Consider the following 15,853-nt stretch of genomic DNA (forward strand, 5'->3'; position numbering starts at 1 on the left):
AAAAAAGGCAATGTCTGTTTTCTAAAATGTTCACAAAACCTTTCTATAGGTCTATTGACCCAAGTCAAACAATCATGTACATTAATACGAAGTCACGAAGTCTAGTAGAAAAAATATATAACTAATCATTAAATACAAGGCAAATATTGTCATATCAAAATCGAATTTTATTTATAAATTTTGAAAAAATAAAGCACGTTTACTTTTTTCCTCCAGAAATGTTCAGTATTGTGGGATAGAGATGACCATCACCGGATCAGGGCATATCCTCGTGATCATAGGTAAAGGCAAAACGTTAAATTACAAAATGATTTTGGTCTATTGTTAAGAACATCATAGTTTCATAGAACCTAGTTTAAAAATGAACTTCATAATGACTTTCTATAAAACCTGTTCTGACCCATTTTGCGTGACCTGCCTCAAAGTTTATCTGGTCTGTAAAATGGCGCCAAACCAAAATTTTGACCCGGCTTTAGAAGATGACCTGACCTCAAATTTGGTTTTGTCTTAGTCCTGGCTTAACCAACAATCATATTTCCATAAGCATTTTTTTTTTTTTGAATTTATTTTATACAGTCAAAAAATGTTACAAATTTTACTGGTACATTGTATCAAAGACATAAGCTCAAAAATTAAAAAAAATAGCCTAAGAACTAAAACGAATTTTGATTTTTGAATTTTGAATTTTTGATTTTTTTTTTTCTTTAAGCGTTAATGGGTAATACTTTATTTAAAAATGATTTCCTAACGAGATGGACCTTTTTATGTACTTAAAGTAATAAGAACCATCAACCAAAAACCTTTCATACGAACGTAATTGACATAGTGCAGTAGGGTTCTTTTCTTATTTTGCAGAAGCCAAATTTTGGGCTCAGTATTGTTTTAGGCCAGGTCAAATTTGGTTTGGAGCCAAATTAGAGGTCATAATCAAATCAAAGACAGATCAATGGACCAGGTCAGTTTTTATACTATGCCTTTCAATAAATCTGATTTAAAAAAAAAGAAATTGTACGAGTTTAACTTTACAAAAAACTCTATATATTTCCTTCTGAGAAAGTTTTACTGTATCTATAAGTTAACCATGATCCTCACAGATGTACATGTACTTTCATGTTTAGATTCTTAATTCCTTTAACATGTGTGGTGTCTCTCGAGATAAAAAAGTAAATGGGTCTTTTTTTTCCTTAATAAATTTGCTTCCTATATACTGGAAACATGACATTGTAAACTAAATGTAATCATTTTGTAATTGAAAAAATTGTGAAGGAACTAATAACCAAGGGAGGTTTAATGTGTCACTGAAACAAGACAAGGACAGTTGCATCATTCCCCCACCAAATCTTAGGATACGATACACAGATTGTGATAAACCTACAGATTCCATATGTGCGGCAAATACGTTGGAACTCGAAGACAAATTTAAAAGAGAAAGACTTACTCAGGCTAAGGTAGAAGTTTTTTATTAGTACATGTATATGCATTTTGCAGTAATGTTCCTTTGATTCTAGTTTAATATCGCAAGTATCAGAGCATATACAATGTCACAGTGATACAATTTGAAGTCATATACTTGTAAATAAAATGTACATCAAAAAATCTTAAACATTACTTTGAAAATTCAAAGTGATACAAGCAATAAATACACAAAGGAATATCCGCTTTTATACATCAAAGATTAAATGAAGATAACCAGAAAATACATAAAACAAAACATCTTTTAGAAGCATTATTAAATGATTGTGTTGTCATAGTACCAAATGCAACACCAAGGTTCACATTATGTGATATTTTTTCAATGATTTTTTTTTTTTGGACATGTCATTATATTTTTCCAGCTATGTGTGTTATTACGTGTCTACCTTTTAACGAGAGGCAGTACAGAAATGAACACAATTATTTGTACGTATTTTCTTATTGAAGATATGTAAGAGTGTCGTGTTATAAATTTATAATTAACCCTGAGTGGTAGTAAATTTGTAAATTTTGTATGAACTGAAATCCAGATAATTCATGATCAACATTTAAGAATATATAACACAACGAAAAATTTGATGCCCGGATTGATATATATTTTTTGACTGACTTTGAATAGAAATGATATAAATAATAAATCCCTAAAATATAAAGAAATCGTAAGTTTTCTTTGGTGCTTAAATATGCGACTTTGTTTTGTTTTCTAAATAATTCTATACAGAATTTTGAACGTATTTTTAACATTGTGAAAAAATCTTACAAAGTTCTCCAACTTTACCTGGTAAACATCATTCAGGTTACTTATTTGAATATAAATCTATGATAAATATTGCTGATTTCTGGAAAAAAAAGTTTGTTTGTGTTATTTATCCTTAACAACATGCCGAGAAAGCTGCGACGTCTGAATAGCTTTAGATGATATTATATCTATCGACTATGAAATGAACAAGGTATCTTATTCTATTTTGTTATTATAGTGACTCCAAGGATAGGACAAACTCCATTTCTCGCGAACCTTCTGATGCAGCAACAACCAAACTATGAATCCTCATTTCTGAATACTTATCATAAGGTAAAATTGTAGTTTCTCAAAATTCCTCGATATTCCAAAAAGTCTTTTGATATAACTTTGAGAAGATATCACCTTGAAATATACTGCACATTTAAGAGTTTAAGATGAAAATATCCCGTTTGAAGGATTTTAACGTGTCTGAAGAAATAATTATTCCAAATAGCGTATATAATTTATAGGACTATTTTATATTACATGTATACAAGTTAATAAATGTCCTAGTTAATTTACTTTTTTCTTCTTGAAAGTGCTTTCCAAACTAATATGTGTATAATGTACATGTACAAAAGTATGTCTGTTTGATTTTTTTTCAATCATAAGTAATTTTAAAAAATGCCTATTGACACAAGATTGTTGGTAAAAAAAAAAATCAGTTTGTTCAACGAATAGATTTATTTTTCCATATAAATGTGTTATTGCTCCAAAATTTATAAACCCTTACACCTTTCTTAGGAAGTATCAAAGACAGATAAGATAAAAGATAAAATGGAACGATCAAAGTGATACTTTCGTTTAAAGTTTTTTTTTTTTTTTTTTTTTTTTTTTTTAAATCTTTATTTCTTTTCTAAGAATGAACAGTTTTCAAATATGAAATGAGGCAGGGTTGAAATCAGAACTCCTTTGTTTTAATACCAGTATTTAAACCAAACTTAATTTTATTCCATTCAAAAAAAAAAAACAAAAACAAAAACAAAAAAACAAAAACAAAAACAAAAAAAAAACAAAAACAAAAACAAAAACAAAAAAAAAAACATCTTTTTAATACATTCTAGGGTGAAGTATTATGGTTTCCGACTATGGAGAATTTAAGTAAAAATCAAACAGTTCATTATACTCTGCATAATGAATCATCAAAAATGGTGTACATCTGGATTTCTAAAGATGCAGTTCGATCTTTATTCGAAGGTATTCAAAGACATGGAATGCTCCACTATAAAATCACCCCTGAGAAGGTTAGTGTTTTCAGCCCAAACACTGCATTTTAATTGGTTTGCAACAAATGTCTTCTTCAGATTTCTTAACAATGTTATTTTTTTAAATATTTTTTCTTCTTTTATATTGATTTATAAACTCTGAAATGCCTACATTTACTTTAATTTTCGGAGCTTAAAATCCGAGATTTTTTTTTTTTTTTTTTTTTTTTTTTTTTTTTTTTTGGTCAAATAACATCTATCAGTCATGTTTATGATGTGCTTTATCCTCAAGATAAACAGTTTGGATACTGATAATTATAGTACACTTTATAACATAATAATGCAATGTGTTTGGATTAAGAAGACTTCTTTTTTGAAAGTTCACACAGTGGCTGCAGCTTTATTGTTGACAACTTACATGAACGATCACCTTACACTAACGATCCCGCACGATTAAACACGTTACACGAACGATCCTTCACGCACACGATTCTATACGTTACACAAACGATCACGATTGCTAACGCAAACGCACGATTCTACACGCAAAATAGTTAAAAATGTTAAGGAATATACATTTTCGAAACGAAGTAATACTGAACGGTTATATTAGATAACAAATATCTATTTAAATAATTCATAGTTTTCCGACAGATAAACTTGAAAATATTTTTGAACTGTTCGATGTGTTATTAAGAAGTACTCTCTGATTGATTGTCGGATAGAAGTGGACCTCGTGAGTTTAGAATCACTTGGATTTTATGATAAAGTTTCAGGAGGGAGAAGATTTACTTTTTTGAGGTATCTATTGATTAGCGATATTGTATTGATTAAAAAAACTTTAATATTTAACGATTTTCATTCCTCAAAAAATTAACAAAACGAAATTTGTACGGTTCTTACGGCACGATCACGCCCCTTTAAAACCGCAAACGATTGAACCCGACTCAAGCACGATCTCGCACGTTACACGAATGATCACGCATGTTACAAGAACGAGCCTGCACGATTGGTGTGTCAACAATAACGTTGCATCCACTGTAATTTTATTAAAAAATCACAGCAAAAGCAAAAATAGCTGTTAAGAGATCAATGGATGTAAGTCTTAGAGCTAAGATGGCGAAAAGCTTTTGATACTCAGTTAATATATCTTTTATAGGGGAGGAAAAACATATTTGGTCATTACAAATATTAAGTGAGAATGTCACTTTATTTACACTGAAATAATCCTCTCTTCACGAAACTGTCTTATTTACTTTAATAACCATTTCTTTAAATTTAGATAAATCCATAAATTGAGAAGCAAATATTATCAGAACCAATTCATCAGGAATGAGTGTGCCTTTAAAAAGCAGTGATCGAGAAAATGTAATATTCAGTTGTCAAACATTGAGCCTACGTAATGACACAGAATGTGCAGAACTCAATGAACTAATAAACGATTCAAATTACGTAGCAGTCAGACTCACTCGAACCGATGAACGAATAAACCTTATTCAAGGGAAGGGTGGTCGAGAGCATCTTTAATACCAAACATGTGCCGAATGGATAGACATATACATGAAAACAGATTCTATAAATGGGACAGTTTCGGGGGGGGGGGGATTGATTGCATATCCATAGATCAAACAAACTGAGAAACATAGCATGTCACAATTTAGCATATAATCTACATATAAGAGTTAACAAGCAACGAAAATGCACCCCCTGAATTTTGACTTTTCCGAGGTCTCATCCGCAGCCCATTTCAGTCCCAAGCAAGGGGAATAAAAATTTCAGTTTTCCGTAAGATCCTTTTGACATGAAGACTTGAAGTTTTATACACAGATGGAGGAATTTGAGCTCAGATGCACTGCATTATTATTTTTTACCCTGGTCGTATTATTGCACTCTTTAATGTTGTTGGAGAAGGGGAGACTTTTTTTTTTTTTTTTTTTTTTTTTTAAAAGAAAACAATACACTCTTCTTCATTGTAAAACTTGGATTCCTTTTTGTGGCCCGACTCTTACATATACCCCGGGAATTATGATTTGCACAATTTTAAACCAACACTTCTCAAGGAGGCCTTCACGTGAGTTTCAGCTTTTCTTGCAGAGTGGCTCTAAAAAAGAAAATTTTTAAAGATTTTTCCTATGTATTTCATTTTAAAATTTTGATTTCCTATTGTGACCCCAGCCTACCCCTGGGGGCCATGATTTGAATAACTTGGAGTTTATCCTACCTCGGGAAGCTACCACGTAAGTCTCAGCTTTTCTAGCCGATTGGTTCTTGAGTTTAAAAATTCTGTAGCCCCACCTTATTTGGTCTTTTTTTTTTTGATTATCTTCTCTTGTAATGGGGCTTGAAAATTAATCTTCATTTTTTTTTAATTAAACTCCCATATATATGTACGTAATGATATTTTATACCGATTTTGGTTAAATGTGACCCAGTGGTTCTTGAATACTTAGACGGACGGAAAGGCGGATAGACAGATAGACGACGGAGAACAGTTGATCAGAAAAGCTCAAGTAAGCTTTCAGCTCAGGTGAGCTAAAACACAAAGTTAACCTAAATTTCCTTCCAAATTTAGCAAGTTTACAGTTGAAAATATATATACTCACCTATTTTATCTTTGTGGTGGGAAAAATAATGTCCAAATATTTTCATAGAAGGTAATTGGGTACATGTAGCATTTGAGAATTCCAACAAAATGATTAAGATTTTTATGCTTTCATGATACATAAGGATAAAATACTAGTATGTAGATTGAAACTTTCGAAAGTTTTAAAGGATTGGGAAATTTATGAGATATATTTTCAACTTTTCATTGATATTATTTGTTTTCCTTTCTCAGCTTTTTCCTGGAAATCCGGGATTGAATACTTCGTGTGCCGAGGGTGTTTGTGTCGGACGCCTAGTACCAGAGGTTCGTGTAAAGTTGTTAATTTTTATAAAAGCTTCTTTAGTTTTACAAAAAAATAAATCCATGCCTTTTTTGATCATTATTATTCTTCATATCATTTAAAGAAGATATTGATTTAAACGATTGTATTAAGTAGTGTACTTCTGTGAAAATGTGTCTCTGCATTTTCAGGTCCATAAGTATCCTGTATTTTCTTTTTAATTAAGATCTAAAGTCTCTTTGTTAAAAATTTCATCGATAAAGAAATTAGAATTTCAAATATGTATTTTATAAAAAAAAAAAACCCATTAGATTCAAAAGGAGAAAACTTTGAATAGTCAAGCGGGGCTTACTCTTACTGAAATTAATTTTAAGCCTAATAATGCTATGGAGAAAATTTGAAAAGTTAAAAAAAAGCGTTAAATTATCATCACAACATTAAATTAAAAATATGAGGTATATATAAATGGTTACTATTTAGTGTCGTACATATTAGATTCATTTAGAAAACATAATAAAAGGATGCTTAATATCATGTTGTTTATCCATAATTGTAACAAACAAGAGGCCACCGTGCTCACCTGAGTCAATATGGCAATATCTCTCTGTTGTTCTTTATCAGCAGATTTTTTTTTTACATATTATATTCTGATGTAAATCTTTTATCCTTATTTTGACCCCACTCTAACTCAAGATACCATGATTTTTATAAATGTAGCTCACCCTAAACTTCAGTCTCATGATTTGAACAAACTTGAATACACTACCTTACTTTTTTATCAATGTGACTAACCATGACTTTGCTGTTTTTAACAAAATAGATTTTTTTTTTCTATACATCCATATGTTAAACCCTGACAGTGCACTGTGGCACCCAAAGTATAGTCGTTATTATGCAAATGAACTAATTAAAACGTATAAGGACAATACCTATCGTACGGAATAAGTTAAAATATGTTTTCTAACACAAACTTGGTACCCACGCTATGTGATACCTAGTACACATTATGATGTCATATTATGACGTCATCGTTCTCTACTACACAATTTCTTAAAGAAGAACAACAAAATAGCTTCGGCGCAAAAGCATACCTTATTTTGTTTTATAGAAACAAGGGATACATAGATGCAGGATATTCCAAGAATTATTGATATTGCTGCACAAATATCTGCAGTGCCATTACTACTTTTCGAAAATTTTTAGTTGAAACGGTAAAAATTCACAGTCCGGTGTAAGTGTCCTCAATTTTTTATCAAATGAGAAAGTGCGTAGGATTTGTGCAGCATTTTTAGTGATTTTTAGAATATTCTTTTTCATATAATACATGATTTATTTAAATTAAATAGGATATGCCCTTGCTCTAACGCTATTTTGTTCATGTGTTTTTACCCGCAGTGGTAAAGATAAATGACGTCATAATATGACCTCATAATGCATTGGCTTTAACATTTTTGGTGGGTACTAAAATTTGTATACGCGGGTATGTTAAGGCTACACCCAGAGATATACTACTTGCCTCTACAAGACGACGTCATAGTAAGCTGTATGACGTGAAGTTCAGAAATAATGATTTCTAAATATCTATATTTAAAGTTTAATTTCAGGTCCAAGAAATGAATGGAATCATTCAAAAACATAATATAAACAAAATCATGTCGTTTTTGGGTGGCATAAACAGCTAAGTATTTATCACGGGGGATAATTACCAAACCCATGACGTCATAACTATTGATCAAATATTAGCCGAGTGAAAATTAAACGTGACGAGAATTCATGTAAACAAGTATGTAAAATGGGAGTTTTAAAGCATATGACATGAATGTTATGTGTGATTCATAAGGAATTAAAGATTAAGAATCAGGTACGCTGATATATTCTAATCATGTTTTCTTATAATGAACAGAGGCAGTGCTTTAAAATCCCGATCAGCCTTTCCTCTGTCGTTCTATAACAACAAAGTTGCAAAAGTTCAACACTACGCCGCATACTTTGAGACATAATTTTTGTTTGCATCGAAAGCTTGTATTCTATAGTACTTGGGAAGTGCTGCTAGAATCGTGTGAATAACATGAATTGATGAGAATTCCTTGAACCGTTTGTACAAAATGTAATAATTTTGCTAAGGTTTCATTCGAAACTTTGGAATAATTTTTTATGTGTCGGGAGAGTAGGATTCTAGCAGCACTTTTCATGACCCAGTAATGTTTTTACATAATTATTTTCACAAAAAGAATTAAATTATCCCCGGGGTAGTGTTGAACTTTTTACTTTTTCATAAAGGCAATTTTTCTATTTATAGACGTCACGTGATGACGTCGTAGTGGAGTGCTTCTTTTAGCCTAAAACTCAATGACGTCTATACAATGGATAATTAAAGTAAATGTTTTATCTATGGCTTTTCCGATTTATCAATGTTACATTTTACGATAAAAGTCTAAATTCGCCGAAATATGATCTGGGTACTGCCTTAACATACCTGCGTAGGAAAATAAATTTAGAATTCTCTGTATAAGAGATGTACATCTAATGCATTTTTATTAGCTCATTTGCATAAAAACGCCTATACCTAACCTTAGCTAACTTAGGACGATTTGAACAAACTTTAACTTAAACTACCTGAGGACGCTTCCATAATATGACTTATCATGGTTTTGTTGTTCTTAAAAAAAAAGATTTTTGATTTTTTTTATACATACCAATGAAAACTTTGATCCCCCATGGGGGCCCCATCTTATCCCCGGATGCCATGAATTGAACAAACATTAATCTATATTACCTGAGGATACCTCCATATTAATATGATTAATCATGGTTTTGCTTTTCTTGAGAAAAAGATTTTAAAAAATTTTCGCTATATATTCCGCCGTCACGGTATCTCAGAGGGTAGAGCGTACGCTTTGTGATCGTAATGTGCGTTTGAATCACGGCCACGACTGACTTTAGTCGACAAAAATATGTAGCAACTGTTCCTTCGCCAAGTGCTCGGCCGTATGAAGTGAAAGTTCCGGGTCTTTCGGATGAGTCCTCAAAACCCGAGGCAACATGTCACGTTGGCACGATAAAGAACCCTCACTGCTCAGTGACCCTGAGTGTCGAGTAAAGGTCTAGATTTGAGACCCTTCACCGGTAAATGGTGACGTCTCTGTATGAGTGAATAATTCACGAACAGGAGGCAAAACAATATACAGTCAAACAATCAATCCCTATATATTCCTATGTAAAACATTGACCCCCCATTGTTGCCCCAAACAACCCCTGAGGGTCATGATTTGAACAAACTTGAATCTATACTACCTGAAGATGCTTCAAATTTAATATGATTAATCATGAATTTGCTTTGATCCCCCATTGTGGACCCACCCAATTCCTGGGGGTCATGATCTAACAAATTTGAATCTACACTACCTGAGGATGTTTCCATATTAATATGACTAATCATGAGAAGATTTTGTCCTATATATTTCTATATATGACTTTCATCCCCAATGGTGAGCCCACCCTACCCTAGGGGGTCAAACTTAAACTCACACTACTTGAGGATGCTTCCATGTACGATTCAACTTTTATGGCTCAGTGGTTCTTGGGAAAAAGATTAATAAACGATAAAACAAAAGTTTCAATAATTCTCAATTATCTCTCCTGAAAGAGGGTATGGCCATTGATTTGAAAAAAGAAAGCCTTGAATCCCTATCATCATGCTCTGTGGCAAATTTGATTTAGGTTGGCCCAGTTGTTCTGCAGAAGTAGTCGAAAATCTGCAACGTTAACAGACGGGCAGACAGACAGAGAAACTGACAGACGGACGACGGATTAAATGTGATCAGAAAAGCTCACTTTAGTTTTCAGCTCAGGTAGCAACATTTATGTTTTTTTAAATCTTTTTTTTTTTAAGAAAAAATACAATAAAACCCTATAAAACGATTTCCGAATATTTTTGGACTTATAGTCTTTAGAACTTTTCAGTCTTATCAGAGGGACATTAGTCTTTGAACACTTTGTTTCTATAATGAAGGAATTCAAAATGTATTTTTCTCAAAGCTCGAAGAGAAATATCCCAATCAATATATGGACTTGGACATCTACAGTGTGGAGACCCCAAACGTGACATTTGAGAAGAATTTGGCGGTCTTGACGTTCTATACAGTAATGTTTGTATACATTCGGCATCCAGCACGTAGTACTTCAATACCAATTGCCAAATTGGATGGAGTAAGTAACAGGCATTCATGAAGGTTTTTAAAAAATAAATAATAGCAATAGTAAATATATATATATATATATATATATATATATATATATATATATATATATATATATATATATATATATATATATATATATATATATATATATATATATATATATATATATATAATAGATTAATGCTTCTTTTCAAAACTCCGACCAACATTACTAAAACTGAAATGCATTCAATAGTCTCAGAAAATAACTTAAGATGAAAAAATATTTGACATATAATGCCATGATCTATATTCAGTACATTATGTATATTAAGATAAGGAATTCCTTTTGTAGAGTGTTGATATACGAATCAAAGTCTTTATGAATGGTTCACTTTTTCAAGGAAACATCGTTGCGTTTGAGTAAGTGTTAGATTAATAGATAATATGCAGTTTATGAGGATGTATTTAATGAAGTAACAATAATTTCATAACTTATTACTTAAACTCCCTTTAAAATTTGTTTTTCATTTCATATAATTTTGATTCTTGGATTTTATACTCGGTTAAGGACCACCCAAAATATCGCTCAAATACTGACGACACGGCATAAAACGAAAACGTCATCTTAAAGCCTACTCATATTCATGCGTCTGTCTTCTGACGGTAAAAATAACAACATTCAGTTTTTACAAATTGTCCACAAAATGAAAGGATGCCATTATACAAATTACGTGTACAATTTAAAGATGTTGAAAACAGCAAGTTCTATGATTACGGTAGTCACGTCAGAATTTTATGTGACATTATACATTTGATGACTATGTTTGAAAGTAATATCACACTCTTTGCCTTGGGCTGTTAGGTCAAATCCAAACAGTTTGGTTAAAATGATTATAAATGGTTAAAACTCAATAAAATGCATTTTGCACAAGCACACAGTCAATGAATGTTTCAATATACCTTTAACTATTTATTTTGACTTGCCTTACGCTGACATCCATGTATGCAATGTGGAAATGTGGAACACCAGCGAATGCATGTAAGATGTCGCTACAATGTAACGTAAAAAAGTCATAGCGGTCCAATATCTCATAGAGAGGACCAATATCTCATAGAGAGGACCAATATCTCATAGAGAGGACCAATATCTCATAGAGAGGACCAATATCTCATAGAGAGTCCAATATCTCATAGAGAGGACCAATATCTCATAGAGAGGACCAGTATCTCATAGAGAGGACCAGTATCTCATAGAGAGGACCAATATCTCATAGAGAGGTCCAATATCTCATAGAGAGGACCAATATCTCATAGAGAGGTCCAATATCTCATAGAGAGGACCAATATCTCATAGAGAGGTCCAATATCTCACAGAGAGGACAATATCTCATAGAGAGGTCCAATATCTCATAGAGAGGTCCAATATCTCATAGAGAGGACCAATATCTCATAGAGAGGTCCAATATCTCATAGAGAGATATCTCATAGAGAGGACCAATATCTCATAGAGAGGTCCAATATCTCATAAAGAGGACCAATATCTCATAGAGAGGACCAATATCTCATAGAGAGGACCAATATCTCATTGAGAGGACCAATATCTCATAGAGAGGACCAGTATCTCATAGAGAGGTCCAATATCTCTTAGAGAGGACCAACATCTCATAGAGAGGACCAATATCTCATAGAGAGGTCCAATATCTCAGAAAGAGGACCAATATCTCATAGAGAGGACCAATATCTCATAGAGAGGTCCAATATCTCATAGAGAGGACCAATATCTCATAGAGAGGACCAACATCTCATAGAGAGGACCAGTATCTCATAGGGAGGTCCAATATCTCATAGAGAGGACCAATATCTCATAGAGAGGTCCAATATCTCATAGAGAGGTCCAATATCTCATAGAGAGGACTAATATCTCATAGAGAGGACCAATATCTCATAGAGAGGACCAGTATCTCATAGAGAGGTCCAATATCTCATAGAGAGGACCAATATCTCATAGAGAGGACCAATATCTCATAGGGACCAATATCTCATAGAGAGGACCAATATCTCATAGAGAGGACCAATATCTCATAGAGAGGTCCAATATCTCATAGAGAGGACCAATTTCTCATAGAGAGGACCAATATCTCATAGAGAGGACCAATATCTCACTCAGCAGTTCAACGTCGATTTTCTTTTGTCCCCCTCAGGAAAAACGTTGGAAAAGTTAGATTTTTTGGTTCAAATTTACATGGAAAGAATAGGCTATTATAATATTTCCCTTTTTGCAGCCCTATTAAATGGATCATTTAACATGTTTTGTTGAATAACAAAAACATATTGAAAATCTTGAATCTTTTTTTTTTTTTTTAAAATAAATATTTTTTTTTCATTACCCCAGTACATATATTTGCGTCCTTATAGCCAGGGTTGGGGAGCCTTGGAATCTATAAGTTAATTTAACATAGTATTTTTTTTTTTTTTACATATACCTTAATGTAACATGAGGTTATTTTTTTTTACACACATTCATCTTTCATACTCCATTCATTCAGTTGCATGCATATGCATATATCTTGAATCTTGAATCTTGAACCACACTGGTACACAATTTTGAATACCTTAAGCCTTCTGTGTAAACTTTAACATAAAAAAAGACTTTTTAACTCGATATTTATTAAGATCGATTGATTATTATGACTCAATCTTTATTAAATCTTAAATTTCTTTTATTGATTCCTTTTATGTGTAATAAATATGAAAGTTTTTTTTTATATAGACCATATCTAAAAAAGATGGAGTCAACTGTCGAAGGCTTTGATGTAAGTTTATATTAAGAACAACTGATGATAAAAATGTTCAGTAATACGGTCCTTAATCCTGCAATATTTCATAGCTTTGTGGTTTAATATAACATTAGACGAAAATATGATGGGAGGATAATAAAAAAAATTCTTATAACAGAAACCATTCATTAATCTCGATATAATAATGCATTACACGAGATGTTGCATGTAAACAAAAATCACATTAATATTTGTTTTAATAAAAAAATCTAATAACCATATCTGACCCTGTTCTGACCAATAGATGATTATTTCTGTATATTTTTTTGTTAAGAATGAAGACTACAAGACATTTGCGTCCTTTTTATACTTGAATTCATTTTCTGTAAAGGATAAGACCTGGACAATTTAATTTTCGATTGTTTTGTGATGGTGACACTTGTTTGGCAATGTCTTGACGGAAAACAAAATTCAGACTTTTTTTTACACTTAACGTTTTGGGATTAAAATAAATAGTTTAAATAACAAATATATGAATATGTAATATGAATATATTATATGAAATTCTTCACGAATAAAGGTTAAGTCATAAGAAGCTGTATATCGGTTCTGTTGTTAACTTTATACCCTATTTAAAATATAATGATACCTATTGTATCGTGACTCAAATATCCTGATATCGTTCCAAGTTTAAAAAGTGATTTTTTTTCAGGCTCACATATTGTTTTTGTTGCTTTATCTAGCTAATGCGGGCAGTGTTCACCGAACTCTATTTTAGTTAACATGTTCGCCCTTTCTTTTTATCTCATGATATATGACGATTACCTATATAGTGTTCAGAAACATACCATCGGAACTTTGTTCTGGAAATGCAAAAGAACATTTTTTTCTCCCTTGAAACAATCATTTTCTTTATATACATTTATGCAAAGATTAAACAATATCACTTTGATCATTTAATAGGTTTAATATCCCCTCTCAACGGAGGTGGAAGGGATACAGTATTGCGCTTTCGGGGGGGGGGGGGGGGGTTGAGCATTTGTGCAAAACGGAAGAGACATAATTATGAAGTATTTTAAAGGGTATATCTTTTTCTTCCTTTATAAAGATCTTCACAGAGTAAATTATCATTCTACGGAGTGAAAGTACTTTCAGACAACAAATTATTCATAACAAGTGATTGTCTTTACGAAAAGATATTTTGAATTATGCTGAAAATACAAAATAAAATGAAATGTTGCTTACATCAAATTGTTCCTCATGCTTGATTAATTCATTTATATCCTTTAGATTCAGACAGTGAACTTCATATTAACGAGTGCAGTGGTGACAACAGTAGAACCAGTTCTTAACGGTATAATTTGATGTTTTTTTTTTTTTTTTTTTTTTTTTTTTTTAATGATTTTTGAAATAAAGTTAAAACCCTTATACTGATTTTGCATAAAGAATTTTAACTTAAGGAGAGTTCTGAAAATATGCTTTACTATATTTAAGAGCTCGGAAGAAATGGAATACCTTTACCAATTACAGATAGAATAATTTTGCAAAACAGTACTGTTGACTTAATTGAGGTAATTTTATCAAGAAAAAAAAAGAGCTTAATACTAAAAAAAAAAAAATAATTCATGGAAACAAAACTATTTCTGTTAGAACTCAAGAGGATTATATTGCATTCAGAATAAAAATCTAGTAACAAGGCTACATCATACTGTTTATAAGAATATGCTAAATCTTTTTGATCCAAATATAATACATGTATTTATGAATATTCAGGGGAAGATGAAATAATTTAGTTTCTCTGATAGTCCATTACGATTTTTTTTTTCTTTTTTGAGATTCGTATTAAATAGTTGAAGTGAATAGATGGAATATATTCTGAATTCAAAAGAGAGTAATCTACATTTCCCTGGCTAAATTTCTTGTAGTCATGGAACATTAGATATTGAAAATTTCACAAATCCTTTGTTTAACAGATAATTTTTTAATAAATCTTTAGTATCACTTACTTTCCTCTGCCCCCTTTATCTTTCAGAACGCTATTGTCATAGGGAGTGATGGCAGTTATAATCGAACAGAAGATTAAATTATTCCATGGATAGATTGAAATATACAGTGGCGCCTCGTTAATCGGACACCTTGGTTCCGACCGAAATCTTCCGTTTAAATTAATTGTCTAAATAAACGAATCAAAAATACTTCTCAAAGCTTGTACATGTTTATATCAAACAAGCATTCTGAGAGTATTGCATTAGCAATACTTGTCCACTACCGGCAAGTGTAATCTGGTTCCCGTTAAAAATTGAAAACGTAATAATTCTGTCAAAAATCAATGAAGTGGGACGAAATACAAACTTGATCTATAACTCATCAAGATACACTCACATACCAAAAATCAGCTCAATATCTGCAAGCGTTTAGAAAAAAAATGCGGAAAACCAAGTGGGACTGATTGACAGACAGACAGACAGACAGAGGGACAGCTAGACAGACAGACGGACGGACAGACGGACGGACAGACTCAGAGGAAACCTATAGTTCCCTCTGGTTT

The 15,853-nt window shown here is 31.9% G+C and overlaps 1 protein-coding gene across 1 annotated transcript; it reads left to right on the forward strand.

The window, feature by feature from the left end:
• The first annotated feature begins 227 nt into the window (after positions 1 to 227).
• LOC133178727 (uncharacterized protein T19C3.5-like) lies at positions 228 to 15,500 on the forward strand. The gene is made up of 12 exons (XM_061313437.1): positions 228 to 281; positions 1,267 to 1,448; positions 1,836 to 1,899; positions 2,451 to 2,545; positions 3,319 to 3,498; positions 6,296 to 6,367; positions 10,383 to 10,553; positions 10,881 to 10,948; positions 13,299 to 13,341; positions 14,596 to 14,659; positions 14,800 to 14,876; positions 15,338 to 15,500. Exons 1-12 carry the CDS (start codon positions 242 to 244, stop codon positions 15,386 to 15,388), a joined length of 1,107 nt encoding a protein of 368 aa, XP_061169421.1. The 5' UTR covers positions 228 to 241; the 3' UTR covers positions 15,389 to 15,500.
• Positions 15,501 to 15,853: the final 353 nt, after the last annotated feature.

The sequence above is a fragment of the Saccostrea echinata genome, unplaced genomic scaffold, assembly GCF_033153115.1.
Source record: "Saccostrea echinata isolate AGI-Se365-2 ecotype Australia unplaced genomic scaffold, CSIRO_AGI_Sech_v1 ptg000003l, whole genome shotgun sequence".
Classification (NCBI taxonomy): domain Eukaryota; kingdom Metazoa; phylum Mollusca; class Bivalvia; order Ostreida; family Ostreidae; genus Saccostrea; species Saccostrea echinata.